The sequence below is a fragment of the Tenrec ecaudatus genome, chromosome 10 (assembly GCF_050624435.1).
Source record: "Tenrec ecaudatus isolate mTenEca1 chromosome 10, mTenEca1.hap1, whole genome shotgun sequence".
NCBI lineage: Eukaryota > Metazoa > Chordata > Mammalia > Afrosoricida > Tenrecidae > Tenrec > Tenrec ecaudatus.
In genome coordinates, this window is record NC_134539.1 from 121,543,157 (window position 1) to 121,560,430 (window position 17,274).

General features: G+C 44.0%; 1 protein-coding gene across 9 annotated transcripts in view; it reads left to right on the top strand.

Moving 5' to 3' along the window:
• BCAS3 (BCAS3 microtubule associated cell migration factor) overlaps positions 1-17,274 on the top strand; it is a 553,715-nt gene that overhangs the window by 386,377 nt on the left and 150,064 nt on the right. The window contains exon 24 of one of the 9 annotated variants that reach the window (XM_075561487.1): positions 15,614-15,675. The exons of the other annotated variants lie outside the window; for them this stretch is intronic. Coding sequence (XP_075417602.1) covers positions 15,614-15,660 — 47 coding nt within the window. The 3' untranslated portion in view covers positions 15,661-15,675. Of the gene's footprint in view, positions 1-15,613; positions 15,676-17,274 lie in introns of those variants that run through there. 9 annotated transcript variants of the gene reach the window in all.

A 17,274-nucleotide genomic window follows, 5' to 3' on the forward strand; every position in this document is an offset into this window, starting at 1 on the left:
AGCTGGATTTCCTAGTGGGCCTCCCACATTGTCAACCACATGTATTTGTTGACCAACAGAAGACCGCCAGATGCAGAATCTCCATTCTGGAATACTTCTAATTCTACAAGGAAGATGGCTGTTGAGAGCGTTAGTGGCAAACAATCACCATAGGTGATCCTCTATGACATTTAGGAACCACTCCAGACTTCTAGTGCTCAAGACATTCTCCTCAGCCATAATGTCATTGACCTTGACATGCTCAGAACAAATTGGTCTTTGTGATTGCTACCACATGCTGTAGTGCTTCCTAACACTGCAAGTGGTCTAGAGTGAAGGGGGCAGGAGAAAGGGCTACTCCTCCGAGAGGAAACTGCTGTGTTCTTCAGACCTTGGTCCAGGCCTTTTTCTTGTATGAACGATTCCTAAGCTTTGTAGCGTATCTAGCTTTTCCCAGATGCTGGATCAGTGAAGTGTCTGTATATTCTTGATATGTGAACTATTTCAGGAGCCAAGTTTAGTTGACAAATACAATTTATAAAAACAGCCAGCCTCACGTAGAAAATGTTTGGGAAATGACGATGGCAACAGTTATACAAATCTGCTCGATACAACTGATGTATAGAATGTTATAAGAGCTGACCCAAACAATGATTAAAAACACCAAACCACCGCAGCCTTATACTCAATTCAGAAGATAATTTATTGCCCCAATATGTAGTAATATGTACCTATCAGATCAATAGAATCTAAGCATTTAAAAGAAAAAAGTATTACTTTCTTTCCCAACTGAAAAGGCATCTGAGATGAGAACAGCTATTGGCATAACCTGGATTATAATTCCTTCACATTTCTGTTCCCTACTCTGTTCTCATTTATCTAGAGATTTTTTTCACACTTTCTAGTCAGTGACCATTTCTGAATACCCTCTCTGTCTAGCCCTCTCGTTATAAGCACGTAGGACTTGTTTGTTAAATGACTGAGTGCTCCCTGCACAATTCAATATGCATTGGATAAGTCATAATCTTGGCAGACTTTACTAAGCACAATCAAATCATTACCATTAAAACGAGACCTTAGAACATGCATTTGTATTTGGTTTTAAATTAAACTTTACGCATTAACTCTGATGACGTTGCACACGTTAGCCCATACAGTAGAGTATGACTAGATGTCTGAACAGCAAACATACTCAGGGCATCCTAGGGCATTCTTTAGTAATAAGAGATACTGCATCCTGTCCTCAGTGTTTTCCATATTCACAATCAGAGCTGCTAGAATATTCCATAATGCAGGAATAACTTTTCCTAATGTTTTACAGTACATAAAGTCATATTTTGTCTTCATTTGTGTAGATCTCTGAAAATTATACAATTCCTTATGGAATGATATAATTGAATCAGTATATTTATTAAAACTTGATTTTTATGTTAATGTAATTTCCCCCCTATGACTCTGGTAGGGTTTTTTTATTATATCTAGTGTATTTTTTTATTTTTAAGAATTCTATATGTGTCCAAAATCGTGACTGAGGAACAGTGGCATGTATGCAACAAGAAAGTTTAGTTTTTGTTTGAGGCCCTCCTTATTTGAGAATATATTATTAGTATTTGTTCTTGGCACCTTCTCCGTGTTTTTTGTTCATGTGCCCGCGCAGTGTGCCAAGCGTAGTAGAGAGATTTCTTAAACCTTTATCTGCTACCAAAAAAAAAGAGTACAGACTTTCAGGTCATTTTGTCTGTCTTCATCCTACACTATCTACCGTCTGCCAGCCCACGTTTTCCTCTCAGCAGGCTGTGTCATTGACATAACTCCCCTGTCAGTCCATATCAGGAGCTGGATGTGTCTTATTTCATTGTCTTCCCGTTTTATAGCGGTGGCTAGCATTTCTAGAGCCAGGTGTGTATTAATGGACTCTTCACTGTAGCTTAGGGAGCAGCTGATGTTATTCTTCTAGCTTGACAGATAAGGGAATTGATTAAAAGAAAGGTTCAAAGAGTTGGAATCCCTCGTTGGATTCATACCCAGAAGTTCCCAATCCTGGGCTCCCTCCATACCATTGTGGGTGTGAAGAGACAGCCTGGCCTTTGTAGCATTCTCAGTGAGTTCCTGCGCTTGAGTGGGATCATGGGGGGAAGTACTCTTTTTCTTACCTTTGTGCAGGAACCTGAAAGAAATTAAAAACTTGGGTTTATAGTAATACTAATTAATAGGCTAGGTTTAAACCCCCCTTTTTTTTAAGGTTCACTTACTTGCACCTCAAACTAGACAGCCTCCATAGCTCCCATCTTCCCAGCCAGTGCCGGCTCAGGAGATCTTCTAACCAGCTCGGGGCCATTCAGACAGAAGCTGGCCTGAGGTCCAGTCCTCTACCTCACTCATTCCCCAGGGAGGTCACCACCATTGGCTTCTTTGCTTAAGTTAAAAACCAAACTCCCTGCCTTAGCGAGTGGATGCCAACCCACAAGGACACACTGCCGTGGGCACTGGAGCAGCAAGCCTCACCTTTCCCAGCGGCTGCTTCACTCTGCTCTTTAAAGCCCTTTTTGAAAAACATCCACAAATGCCAAGCCTTAGAAAGACTATAGCGTGAAGGATCTAAACAGTGAGGCTAAAATAATGCCTCAGTCAGAGTCCCAGGTGAACATAACCTGTTCTACCCAGGATTCTGCCTCTCACTTCTTTTTATCTTTTTACACCAATCTTACTCAGTCTTCTGTAAAGAACTTACTAACTTCAACTTCCTCTGTCCAATCTAGATTCAGGATAAGAACGTTTCATGGACTCTCAGACTTTCCATCGGTCAGTGTCTATCATATTCTATTTCCCCAAGCCCTAACACTTAGCTCTTATATTGCCTATTTACATATATTTCACTTAACACAAGATTTTATTTTCTGGAAAACTGGGCTCTCCTTCCAGTAAAAGAAAATTTTCTTCTTGATACTCTGCTAAATTTTGACTCAGCCTGACATTAAATCTGAGTTTAGTTGTTTTAACATTATTGATGGTTAATAATGAACCTCCAAATCAAAGAAATGTGAGAGTAAGTCTCATGGAAGAACTGTGACTCTTCCTTTTGACTTTCCCTTGAAGCTCATGAACCCTGCTTCACTTGAGAACGCGCTACAAGGAATGGGGAAGGCACAGAACCACATGGTTATCCTAAAGTAGTGGTTCTCAACCTTCCTAATTCTGTGACCCTTGAATACAGTTTTTCATGTTGTGGTGACCCCCCCCCAAACATAAAATCATTTTCCTTGCTACTTCATCACTGTTGTTTTGCTACTGTTATAAATCGGGCGACTCCTGTGAAAGGGTCGTTCGACCCCACCCCCCTCCAAAGGGGTCGTGACCCACAGGTTGAGAACGCCTGTCTTAAAGAGAAATCTCAGAGACTCCCTCCCCTCTATTAGGAGTGCATGTAGTCATATGCGCCCCAGAGAGACCCTTAGAAAAAAATTGATGGTGCCTGGCTATCAAAAGATATAGCATCTGGGGTCTTAAAGGTTTGCAGGTAAACAAGCGGCAATCTAGCTGAGAAGCAACAAAGCCCACATGGAAGAAGCACTCCAGCCTGTGTGAGCTCGAGGTGTGGGAGGGATGAGGTATCAGGTATCAAAGAACAAAAAATCATATCATTGTGAATGAGGGGGAGTGCGGAACTGTGGGCAACTGGACATCCCCTTACGTAGGGAGGAGACAAGCCAGTCAGGGTGCAGTGTAGCAACAATGAAAAACATACAATTTTCCTCTACTTTCTAAATGTTTCTTTCCCCCTCCCCCACTATCATAACCCCAATTCTGCCTTACAAATCTGGCTAGACCGGAGGATGTACCCTGGTACAGATAGAAGCTGGAAACACAGGGAATCCAGGACAGATGATCCCTTCAGAATCAGTGGTGAGAGTGGCGATACCAGGAGAGTGGAGGGAAGGTGGGGTAGAGAGGGATCTACATATAACCTCCTCCTTGGAGGATGGACAACAGAAAAGTGGGTGAAGGGAGATATCAGACAGTGTAAGATATGACGAAATAATTTATAAATTATCAAGGGTTCATGAGGGAGGGGAGAGAGGAGGGGAATGAGCTGATACCAGGGACTTAAGTGGGGAGCAAATGTTTTGAGAATGATGAGGGTAGTGAATATACAAATATGCTTTACACAATTGATGTATGTATGTATTGTGATAAGAGTTGTATGAGCCCCTATTAAAATGATTTAAAAGAAAGAAGAAGAAAGAAGTCTGTTTCACCGTCTTTTCCTGCTTAAAATATCTCTGCTCCTGAAGCTGAGCCTTCGTCAGCTCGCCAGTGCTCTCTGCAAGCTTGCGGTCTAAGTCTATGATATAAGTGGTGTAGAGTGTGGTTTTGTTGCTAAGGGAAAAGTGCTAAAAAAAAAAGACTATCTCTTGTATAGTTCAGATCCTTGGGTATTTAATGTACAGTTTCAACAAAGGACACTCAGAATTATACCTCTGGTTCAAAATTGCTTAAACGTTGAAACATATGGTCTCATGTTCCATTCGTTAGCAAGCAACCAGCTGTTCTCAGCCTGCCAAATCCAAGTAAACATCCACTGTGTGGAAGAGTGGATTTGAAGTGGTTCAGTAAAAACATAAAGCTGCCCTGCTGAAGATGGAAAAAAAAAAAAAAAAGGCCACCCCGAAACAGCAGCTAGCAAAGTTAGAGAGAAAGCTCTGTTCTGATAACGCCTTTTCCCTGCTTGGTTCACCCGGGCCTGTAATGCAGAGAAATGGGCTGAAGCTCTCTCAGTTAAAAAAGATTTGTCTGCTCCTTGCTGTCTTCTCTGGGTGAAAATCTTGTGATTTTTCTCAGTTACAGTGATGGTTTTAGTAAAAGGCAATTATCTGAATACTTAATTTCTTTGACTACTCCACTGTGTCCTCTATTCCCAGAGGCACAAATGTTAAAGATCAAGTAGATTGGGCGACTAGGAAAATTCTCATTATGATGGGGAGGGGAGGAGGGAAAGGATGAAATACTTGGAATTTCAGCACAGTAGTTTCTATTTATCTGAAATGTCAAGGGCAGTGTAAAATGTATTTTTAAAATGTGTTTCTGTATGGTTTGTGCCCATTCTTGGCGTGGCTGTGGCTCTACAGAGACCATTGTTCTTTGAGGAGTATGAGGGGGTGTCTTTGTCCACAGTGACAAAAAGAAGAGTTGGGAGACTGGGCCTCCTCTGTTCCTGTGGGGTGCTGTAGCAGTGGTTTGAAATTAGGGCCTCAGGGAAGGACCTTCAATAGGGCGCTTTCATTTCCTGCCAGCATTTTAATCACTGGGGTTTAAAGTGGATGGCCGGCCAACATAATGGCCCGATGTTTAATAGAACAGCTCAGATCTTGAAGGCCAGTTAAGGGATCTGTCATCTGCCCAGCATTCGTCTTTTCTGTTTCCTGTCCATTTATGAAGATCACCCGGCTGCCTTTTAGGTAGCGTCCCTGGACCATTTTGGAGCAGAGCTGCTACCTCTGCTGCTTAAAAGAGGCCGAGCAGAGCCCGTTGAGTGTGGTGCAGCCTTCAGCCCGTGCAGGAGTGATCTATAGAGTGCGGTCATTAAGCCAGGTTGGGGAGGGGAAATCACAAGTTTTACCAAAGGGCAAAATACAATGAAGGGTAAAATTAATCCCTATTTATCCCATCAGGATTATTGTCATTTACTGGCTCACTGTGTGCTCACAAAATCACTGTAGTGGACATTAATGTCATTCTGTCATACAAAGGAGATAACATAATGATTTTAGCCCGGTTGATATAGTAAAGAAACTTGTGAGTTTGTGATAGACATTTGTTCTTTACATTTTACTAAGTGTTACCTAGAACTCATCAAGGAGTGAACGTTGGAGTCAAGTCTTCAAAGACAGGTCAGCATTCAGAAGCAAGCTTTCTCAAGTTCAGGCCTCCTGGCGAGATACTGTCTGTGAAAAGCCTGAGGGCTACTAGATGCACATCTAGGACCTCACAGAAATTCCTCAGGGGCCACGCACTGAGCTTGGCCGAGAAGATAGTCAAGTACTTGAGAGAGATCCTTCCTTGGTGGCTACTAAAGTAGACCCCAAAGTGTTTCCCGATCCCGAGTGACAAGATACATAAATGAAGGGGTGATGGGCAGAGCGTTTTCCACTGCCTGGCACACCCCCTAGGCCACGTCAAGACCCAGAGCACTGCAAGGGAAATGCTCTCCACAGGCATCTCCTTCTTACAGTAAACAATGCCTGAGCCCCGTTTTGCAGTACTCAAAGCATTTGCTCTCCAGTCTCAGGGCAGGCTTGATCCACACCCACAGAGATGAGGGAGCAAAGCCAGAGCCTGCCTGCCCACAGGCTGCCCTGGGCCCAAGTCCCTGCCCCAGGAGGAAGAAAGAGAGAAAAAAGACTTTATCATGGGAAGAAGGTGGGGGCAGGGGAGGGGTGGGCTGAGGGAGCTGTTGAGAGTAACATACTAAGGCATTCTTGCCCATTCAGAAGAAATAGGATGGCATTAGTATCCTCCCAGATGTGCGGTGGTGGAACCCGTTTCCCTTTGTATTTTTCTCCCTCAGTGAAGGTTCAGACTTCACCAAGGAGTGAAATAGGGTGTTCTGCTGCACTAACGAGTTACAGCCTTGGAAACCTTATGGGACCAGTCTACTCTGCCCACAGGGTTGCCATGAGTCAGGATCCTGGGTTATGGGTTTAATCAGTAACCATGATCTAAGTAGTTCCATTGATAACCCAGGTGGCCACTAAGTAGCTGTGCTTCCTTACTGACCACATTTGTACCCCAGAAAACTTCTCAAGCAAGGGCTTAAATAGCCAGAGACTTCCCTGCATCTCTGAAAGCCGCCACTAGCTCTCTATCCCCACCATTCTGGTCGCAGCTTTCATAGCTGCTCGATTTGAGTCTTTTTGAGTTGCCTCCCTTGGATGAGTGGCTGTCTGAAAGCTGATCGACAGTGAGTGTTGCTCTTGGGAAGAGGCACTGGCTGAAAAGAGCATGAGCCAGACAGCAGAGGGGGCTGCAAAAGGCAGGCAGGCTCGCCTGAGGTTGGTTTTGCAGCTGTGTGTTGCTCTAGTAGGAATTATGTATCATTAGACTCAGAATCTTTGCATCCATGCAGTTTCTCCATCCAATAAAAGGTCTCTGGCATTCCACTGAGTGCAGCATCATTGTCCTTATCCCAGCCTGTTCCCACACATGAAATTGTATGACTCAGACCACCACTCAGCAGCTCACGTGATGGTCCAGAGGACATTCTGCTGGACACCATTTGCAGGCATAGACTTGAAGTAAAAGCAGCCCACCAGAGCAGCGCCTTAGCATAAAGCCAGCCTGGTCAAAGACCTGACTATACTCCTTCTCATTCAGTGTTTGCTGTGTGGGGGTAGCCAAAATGTGGGGAACTCATTTCATTGAAGAATAAGAATATTTTGTAAGGATGTGAAGCGTTGCAAATAATCTTTTCTGTAATTCTCTGGGGAGGAACAAAGCCGCTAATGTTTGAAAGAACTGGTACACGATTGTTTTCTGTCATTTGTAAAATTCAAAAGGAATATTCTAGACTTAACAGATTTATATCCTCAACTTGTTGTTCCTTCAAGATGGACTGCATGTATCCTGCTGACAAAAGCACACCGGGGACGAGAGCTGTTCTGGAAGGATATTCTCTTTCAAGCTCGAGGAGTGCTAAGATGGTGTGTGTTATAAACTCTAAAGTCTTTGTCTGTGTCTTGGTACTTCTGAGAGGCATTTAAAATTGATATTAGCAAAATGAAAGGCTTGGGACAAAATTAGGCCCACAGACAGACAGATATTTGAATATGTTGTTAGGTATCATCACGACAGTTGGGGCTCACAGGGACCCGGTCCTGTGCCAGCTTCACAATTGTTGCTGTGTTGAAGCCTATTGTTTCAGCCACTGTGTCAGTAGATCTTACTGAGTGTCTCCCCTTTTTAACCAAGCATGGAGCCCTCAGCAACGCATCCCTCCTGATGACCTGTCCAAAACTCTTGAAACCCAATCGCACCATCCTCACTTCTAAGGCACATTCTGGTTGTTCTTCCAACACAGATGTGTCCGTTCTCCTGGTAGCCTTTGGTAAGCTTCCTATTCTTTGCCGACACCATAATGCAACGCTATCAATTTCTCTCTGTCTTCTCGGTCCATTGGCCAGCTTGTCCTTTTCGACGTTTGTCCTTCATTTGATGAATACTGAAACGCTACGGCTTTTGTGTTTTGGAATTTAATCCTGACCAGAGAGGTAGCTTCTCTAAGGCAGGAAGTTGTTTGTATTGCTCAGAATTTCGCCTACAGTTCAGCAGCACCGAGGTAGGTATGAGTTTCGTTGGCTTGATTCCTAGTTATTCATATATTTGTCATCTGAGAAGAATAGGTCATGAAGAGAACTTCTTTGTTTAGTTGATGGGAAGTCTCAGGCAAGTTGTACAGAAACACCATCTTCAAGTTCTTCAAACAATTTATTGTTCTGTAGTATATTGTATCTCATCATTTTCTGACCTTTGCCTGTTGTGTCTTTCCCTGTTTGAAAAAAGCCACAGCTGTTCTTGACAGTAGTGAAAAAGATGAATACACAAACAGATGGTCAGATAGACATATATGGTAGAGATTGGATTAGAACTCACAGACATTGAGGTTTCTGGAGGTGGCTTGGTGTTACCGTCAGTACTGCGAACCACAGCAGCTCCTAGCGTGTGGTGGTAAGGCACAAAGGGAAGGCAGGACTGAATGAGGAATTCAACTCTGCCTCTGACCTTTGGGAATTGTCTCCGGGTTCAGAGAAAGCTCCCTAATAATGTAGTTCAAGAAGAAGATGAGTGAGAAATGGTGGCAGCCCAGAGGGAAAGGCAAGAAGAAGGGTAGCAACACGTGATGGTTCGATTCCGCAGTGAGGTGAGTGACAGGGCTCTTTCCCTGGCTGATTTCCGAGCTCATCCCCAGGATAGGTTTACTCTGGAATAAGCCTTTCCAAAAAATACTGAAAGCTAACCATTCTAACGGACCTACTCCACCTGTGAGTGTACATTGACCCTCGTGAGAGCCAGAACTCCAAGGACTGCCTGTTAGTCCGGGTCTTAGACGTTGTCTGCCTCTGGCGGGTCACGTAGTCAGACTCTGCCTCTGACGGGGCACGTAGTCAGACTCCTGCTTTCCTTTTACCCCACTTAGGGGGAAATGTTTGGAGGTTCTTTTCCCTGACCAGTTTCTGCCTTTCTCAGTTTTGTTATATATCATTCATGTGCGAAGGAAGATGTAACGAGCAAGTTTGTGCTGATTTCATCTTAGGACATTTGCCGCTTGCATATACTTAATGCACAGAGTTACCTGCAAGGAGAAATACAGCCCGTGTGTTCCTTACACTTACTTGATAAACCTTCTGGAGCCAATCAGAATCTGTTGATCATTCAAACAGATAAGCAAGATGTAAAAATAATCAGGATTAATGTGTCACATTATCCACTATTAGGGTTTTTTTCCTAATCTGCTTGGTTTACTCTAATTTTTTTTCTCAGTTCAGGAAAGTAGCTTTCTGAAAATGGAGATGAGGAGACACTTCACCTATGTCTAACACTGTAACTCTGTTGACAAAGAAACAAATCTGAAACCCATTCTGTTAGGAAAAGTTTTTCAGGAGCTCGTGGTGGCAAAAGGAGAGAAAATAAAGGGTTTCCCTCCTCCGAAATGGGGTCCCCAAGAATCGGAGTTTTTCCTAAACTCGGTGGCTCCAGACCTCAGCACGGTTACGGAAAACATTCTGTTATCGTTTCCTTGAATATAACTTGGGAAATACAGTCAGTATTTGAATGTAAGTCTCAAAATGTCTGCATGCACTGCTCCACCTGCATAGAGTGGGAACTGATGTCCATTAAACTGTTGACTCTAAAGTGTAAAAACAAACAAGCAACAACCAAACCCAACGATGTCAGGTTCATTTGGGCTGATAGCAAGTCTGTAGCACATGACAGAACTGTCCCCATAGATTAGTCACCACATAAACCTGTAATCATCACAGGAGCTGAGTGCCATTGCTTTCTTCCATCGAGTGGCTGACCTTTGTATTCAGCAGCCACTTTTAACCACTGCACTACTGGGACTCTTGGCCGTAGGGGTTGGGGAATGAGTAATAGTACCGGAGGCTCCATGTGCTTCCTTCCCCTCCCCCCTTATGTTGATAAAGAGTAGTTTGGTGGTGTCCGTGTATAGAGCTACTTGAGCGCAGGAGAATTGTGGAAGATTGGCATTGTCTCCTCCCAACTTCCACCTTATTTACGTTCATGATATCCAGACCCCAGTAAGTGTCAACACCTGTACCTCATAGTGCAGTAGTTCTCAACCTTGGCTGCACATTAGATTTCCTTAGAAAACTTCTTAAAATCCCAATGTCTGAACCACAGTCAGAGATATTGAGGTTGGATCCCAGAAATGTGTATATGACTCCTGTGTACAACCAAATTGGAAAACTCTTAGTGGGCACTCTGCTTTTCAGAGTTTAATATGTAAGCCTATTCTCATAATTTTTAACGTATAGTTTGAGTGGTTTGCTCAGAACTAGATTTCTTGGAACCCATAGTGCTTTGCTGAACATCTTGCTGACCCTTTCTCTGGAGGGGTAGCACCATTTAGATCCGGCAGCACAACACGAAGCTTCATGGACAAGGTCCAGTGCATAAAGTCTGAGCTAGCGGGGACCTTCCTTAGGGTATCATGGGATGTTCAGAAATTGAGCCTGGCCTGAGACACGGCAGTGGATTGAGGGTGGTGGTGATATACAGCAGAAGGGATCTCACTGGGATTGTAGTATGATTTTTGTTATATTTGCCTTCACTTGAGTAGTCTAGGTATTGAGAGAGACATTGTCTTTCTTCTGGCAATTGCTTTAGCTCAGGCCATACATTTGTAGGAAAAATTGAACACGTTAGAAAGAAGATACCAGAACACAAGTAGAATTAGAGCAAATATTACGGCACCTATGACGTAGGCAATTCAATAAATATTTGTTGGTTTTATATGAAATAAATTAATCTTTATCCATAACCAACTGGCCATAGAAATTCCATATGAACCAGCAACACCTCTGCCGGTATATGCCCTAAAGAGGTGAAGAGCCATAGTACAGACAGACATGCAGCCCCGGTTCTTGCAGCACCGTTGGCAATAGCAGTAAGTTGGAAACAGTCCAAATGCCTATCAGTAGAAGAATGGATTAAAAACACCTTGGTACATGCACACAGTAGAATACTATGCATCACTAAAAAACAATAATGAAACCACAAAACACCTGGTGACATGGACGGACCTGGAGAGCAGTTTGCTGGGTGAAGTAAGTCACCAAAGGGCACATTTTGTGTGAGAGATAAAAATCAAGACAAAGACCTACACACCAAAGGGGACAGACTTTGGAGGTTCTCAAGGGAAGGAAGGGTAGAAGGATGAAGCAGCAGTTGACAGGTATTGACTTGGGTGGAAGGGAAGATGGAGGTCCATAAGGGAGAAGAGGTGTTGAACGGGGAGAAAAATAGAATCATGGTGCGGGGGTGTTGAGTGGTTTGAACTGTTAAATGCAGAGTTGCTCATCTGAAACATAACACCCTGCCCCATCACGATAAAAACTCATTTAATAAAAGCCTTTTAGTTAATTAATGTTTGAATATACCATCCCATGTATTTCAGGACAACGACAATTTAAACACTTCCAGCTAGGTCTTTTTGTTTATCTGCATTCCAGCCCCTCAATCTCCAAAGCTGTGTACCCACCATATGTGGCCTAACGCTAGTACTTGTTTTTAAAGTGTCCTTCAGCATTATGACAGTGGAAATCCAGATTCTTGAAAAGAACGAGCTCCTTTTCCACCTGGATGGCTTCCAGTTCTTAGAATGATTTGGAAGCATTTGGTAGGCATATGGTGACCCAGAAAACATTGTGGCTTCGTTTGGCCTGCCCCAGTGATATAAATTATGGGAAACATTTCTTGAAAAAGATAAACAGGAATGAAGAGCAGAAAAGCTTATTCCTTCGTGGTGGTTATTCTGAGGGAATGGACAAATAAATGAAGGGCATTCCCAGGAGCTTGGCACTCACCAGAATTCCACATTTTTATCCCAAGTTAGGTTTTACAGACCTAGTACATCAGGCAGGTTCCTTGGACATGTTGATTTACTCGAAAAAAATATTTTTCTTGGTGACGTACCATCCCACACTGCTTTGCCTTTACTCTTGTAAGTTTTCCCTCAATCTTCCTTTCTGAAAGTGATTAAAAAAGACAAAAAGCCGAATTCTGGGTACAAAATAAAGTATACTCGAGAAGTAGCCAACTTTTGTGAGTGAATCTTGGGTCTTAGGCTTATTTGGTGGTGCAGTGGACTGCTAACTGCGGAGTCTGTAGTTCAAACCCACGGCCTCTTTGCAGCAGAAAGATGAGGCTCTCAGAAGCCTGACATGGACAGGGCTGCTGCGACTTGGAATCACTCAATGGCGGGAGCTTGATTATATTTTGTTTTGAGGAGGCCTTTATGCTTTATAGGCGGCCCGGTGGCATAATGGGGTACGTAGGTGGGCTGCGAACTGTGAGATCAGCAGTTTGAAACCACCAGCCATTCCTTGGGGGAAAGATGAGACTTTCTACTGCTGTTAAGATGACAGTCTTGGAAAGACCCATCTGGGGCAGTTCTGTGCTGTCCCGTGAGTCAGAGTTGACTCTATGGTAGTGAATTTTGTTTTGTTTGTGTGTTTCATGCTCTTGAAAGAGCACTCCTGTACTTGACCACTGATCATTTGTATGGACTGGTGACCATCAGGATTGTTGGTGTCATCAGACCTCCATGTTGCCCCCCCCCCATTTGCGGTTGCTGTGCCCCCAGAGCTCGCAGTCTATTTATAGCGGCACAATCTTGAGATAACAGAGGTAGCTGAAGGAAGATGCGCTCATGTTGACGTAGGAGGAGTTAATTCGTCACCCTTCACTCATTTCTCTTAGAGCTTTCTGCGTTGACTTTTCATTCTTAAGTTCTGCTCCGCACGGCCCATCCTCTGGGCCCCTGTGAGCCCTTTACTGCCCTCATTAGTAGTCTGGAGACGGGTGGAATCGCTGCTTTCCCTAGTTGAGGGCTGAAGTCTGAAATCCCCTTGGGTTATAGGAATTACCTTAAATTTTCCTTTCTCTCAAAGTACCCAAATCCTAGCTTGTCTGTGAGAGCCAGAGTATAGGACCCTAAGGCCAGCACGCTCTTGGCTTTAGTTAAAGTTCTTGGAGACTCGTTGCTTGCTGTCTAGGCGCCTGCATGTCAAGAAGGTATGGGGCACTTGAGACTGTGGTGTAATTACCTTGGCAATAACGCCCTACATCTCTAAGGAGAGTCAGGGCAAGGTCTGCGCAGTTGTCTAGATGAACACTGGGGCCCAGATAGCCCACTGGTAGACTGAACATTCCCCCTCCCTATTGAGTTTTGTGATTCCCTATCTCATCACGTAGACTTTTTGAGCCTCGATTTGTTGTGAGAACAGGAGCTTTCTTAGGGTGAACGTATGTCCAAATAAGCTCCGATCCATTTTACTTGTGCCGGTGTAATTAACCCTCAGAAGTAGACAGGCTTAGAGAATGGATTAGGTAGATAGGGTGTCAGTTATGGACGCTTCTGCCCGTAGCAAGAGCTGCTGCTTTATAGAATGACAGCGCTGCCTCTGCTTCTCCAAGATAAACCTGGAGATTCTCTTGTTTCCAACATCAATAGCGTCACCTGAATTAAAAAACAAAAACCATACAAGATAGTGTTTTCCTTTCTTTTCACTTAAAGACAGAGGAAGGCTCTCTAGATTTGGAATTCTGATTGGGCTCTGAGTTAGTCTGTTTCTGTAGATCTGAATGGACCCATAATGTGCAAAGCCAAACTGGTTCTGTGGCTGTTTCAGTAGAATTTGACTTTCTTCTCGTGCAAAACAAAGACGAGTAGATGATGGTGGGGCAAGTTGTCTTCTGACCCTCAGACCACTGAGAAAAGAACCTCATCCCATAAGCTTACACCTCAAAGGTAACCTGGAGAGAAGAAAGACCCCATTAAGTCCTCTTAGGCCAGCAGTGTGCAGGTTCAGGACTTGGGTAGCACATCTCAACATGAAGGTCTTTCATTCCCCGAGGTCGTCTGTTGGCTTGGTCTTTGTGTGCCCACATCACTGGTGCTGCCAGCTCAGGCAGCTTATGAAATTTTGATGTAGAAAAGAGGTTGTTACTTATCTTGTACCTTCTTGCTCATAGTATTGACAGTACCACTGAATTGCTGGAGGCAGATGCCATCTCCGCGATGGCTGGTCTGTGTCAGCTCTGAGCTGCTGACGACATCAGAAGTGTTTTAACAGGGCTTTAATGGGCAGCCTCTGGAGCTCCTTGGAGAGTTGCAAAGAGCTGCCGTGAGAAACCTTCTCTGCTCTGGGCTGACATGTCCCCTTTCCTCATCCAGCTGCTGCTTGTTTAGACGGCCGCCTTCCTGGTGACAAGCATTTCTTATTTGGGCTGAGCAGTACTGGGACTTGAATTCCAGAGTTGAGATTGTGTAATATAAAACAGGAAAGGTCTCCTAAGGACGATTTCTTCCCATCCTGTTGGGCTAGGAAAATAAGGCTGATTGAGGGGGGTGGAAGGTTGTAGGGCAAGATAGAGGATCTAACCAGGAAGCAGTCTGCCATTCCCAGAACCTTTCAGAGAAAAATTATCATTTGATGGACTCACAGAATCTATTTAGAGACTGCCATGCCCAGAGCAGCCCCTGTTTGCTAGCTTACCCATATTTTTAGAGTTCTGTTTAGGAGCAAAAAGACAAGAAAATTCTTCACTGTTTCATCATGATGCCCTGAGCTTTTTTCTATGCCTTTAAATATGTGTCAAGGATAAAAACAGTGACTATGTGCTACTTGTCGGCTGTGGTTCTATTACTTGATGTCAGATGTAGCAAAACAACTGAACTACTGTCTAGTAAGGGCTGACTTAAGGACCCATGGTGGCACAGTGGCTGCAGTACCTGACTGCTAATCCCAAGGTCAGCAGTTCAAACCTCCTGCTGCTGTGCATTAGAAAGATTAACTGCCTCAGCAGGCCTGTGGAGCAATTCCGCTAGGTCCAGCAGGGTGGCTAGGAGTCAGAGCTGACTAGGTGGGTAGGGCGTTTGCTTTGGAAAGTCCAGTGCAGGACTGAGCATGGGTGGGCCAAACCCAGGCAGAGTTCTGTACCTTTGTGAATCCAGACACTATAAGCCAGGGGCTGACCAGGTAAGACTCCCGAATTTTAGAATGAAAGGAAATGCCTACCTGCTCTTCCTCTTTCTAAAGAATTTTCTTTACCAAGACAATGAGATGAAGAAAGTACTCTTACTATTTTGACCTCCAAGCTTGTGGTAGCAAATAGCGTTCTCCATGTCTGTGCTCCCAGCCCCAGGACAATAGAGCCGGTAACAAGGAAACAAAGGACAAACGGTGGCTTCTGGTAGGACAGAACTCAGGCTAACCGGAGAGGCTTCCTGGGGCAAGGCCCGTCCTCTCGTTGACAGCGGACCCGGGGTGGGGGCGGCAGGGCAGCCATCAACTGCTGTGTCGGTTCTGAGTGTTATTTTCTCTTCTGCGGACAGGAAAGCAGTCGTTGTCCCAGCTCACTTCCAAGAGGAGCTCAGCATAATTCCTCCAGCTGAAGACTCCCTTCACTGACTGCTCTGCCTCCTCAGAATGGGTTTTTATCATGCTCACGCTCCGGCCGCCTGAGGAAAATCTCCTATCAGACACAGCCATTTCACAACCTTCTTTTTCCAAACCTAATTGATAAGAGTGGGTTATCATCTGTCCTTCAGAGATTTAAGATTCTTAACTTCTTGTCACCAGCACAGGCATGACTTTAGCTATTAAGGGGAAAATTTGATTATGGAGGTTGGAAGGGGGAAAACGGCAGTACTACTCCGGGACACTTTACGAAACCAATCCTTGAAAAGGCCCATGCCTGTTTACCCTTTGCTCTCCCACCCCTGGGCACCCTCTCAAAGCACTACCCATGTACTGCGGCCGCGCCGGTTGCCCCAGCGGAGGCCATAAGGAGACAGCAGAGTTTCTGTGTGGGCTCCTTTGCGAAGCTGTGAATAAAGGAAACGACAGGGAGCTGTCTATAAGGTGAAGGACACAGAAATACATTATGGGAGCGTGTAAACCCTAGCGTTAGAACGCTACATGAAACATGACTAACGCACAAGGGAGTTTACCTTCCTTTGCCTCGGTTTCTTCATCTATAAAATGAAGGAACAAGAATTATGACTTACTCTGTAAGATTGTTGCAGATTCAGTAAAATCATGCATGATAGCATCGTTCCTGGCACGTGGTTGAGTGCTGGATTAATGGGAGCTGATATTTCAACTACCGTTAAGAATGCAAATACTTCCATGTATAGAGACCAGGGACAGCAGAGTGGTGGGAAGGGGAAATTATTGCCTAAGAGTCTGATTTTCTGTAAAGAGTGATAAAAATATGTGAAAATGCATAGTTACACTTGCAAACAGTGATGAATTATACTCCTAAAAATGCTGAAGTGGCAAATACTTTGTTATATATGTTTTTAACCAGCACACACACAGGCCTACACAGGGCGAAACTGCAGTCAAAGTGAGTGCTTAATGGTTACCAGAGACCGGGGGAGGGACAGTGAGCAGTTATTGCTGGGTGCAGAGTTTCTATTTGGGGTGATGAAAAGTTTTGGAAAGAGATAGTGGTGATTACTACTGAATTGTATACTTAAAAGTGGTTCGAGTGGCTAATTGGATGTTCTACGAGGGTAAGTCAAAATGTGTTCTTCTAGGGTTCCAATTCACGCATGGGTGACTTTATGTTTAAACGTGTCTCTGCAAACAGTGGGTGGCTGCTGACAAGTCCTCTCTACCATACACTTGTTGGTCTCATTGGGGTAGCATTTAAAAAATACTTTTTGTACCATTTTTATATATGTATATATATATATGTATGTATGTCAGGGCTAGTATCAAAATTTTTACAGAACTGAAAACTTTGGGGCCAGGGAGTGGCACCCCATCAGACTGGACCAGAAAGCTCTCCTAAAGGTCAACAAACAGACCTTGAACTATTTACAGGCTTTTCTTTTTTTTTGTCCTTGGTTTTATGGTTGTTGTTTTGTTTTCTTTTGTTGCTTTGTTTTGCTCTGCCTTGTTTTTTGTGCACATTATTATCTCAGCAGGTTTATCTAGATAAGATAGGCAGGGTAAACAATCTGGAGAAGAAAACAATGGGACTGAC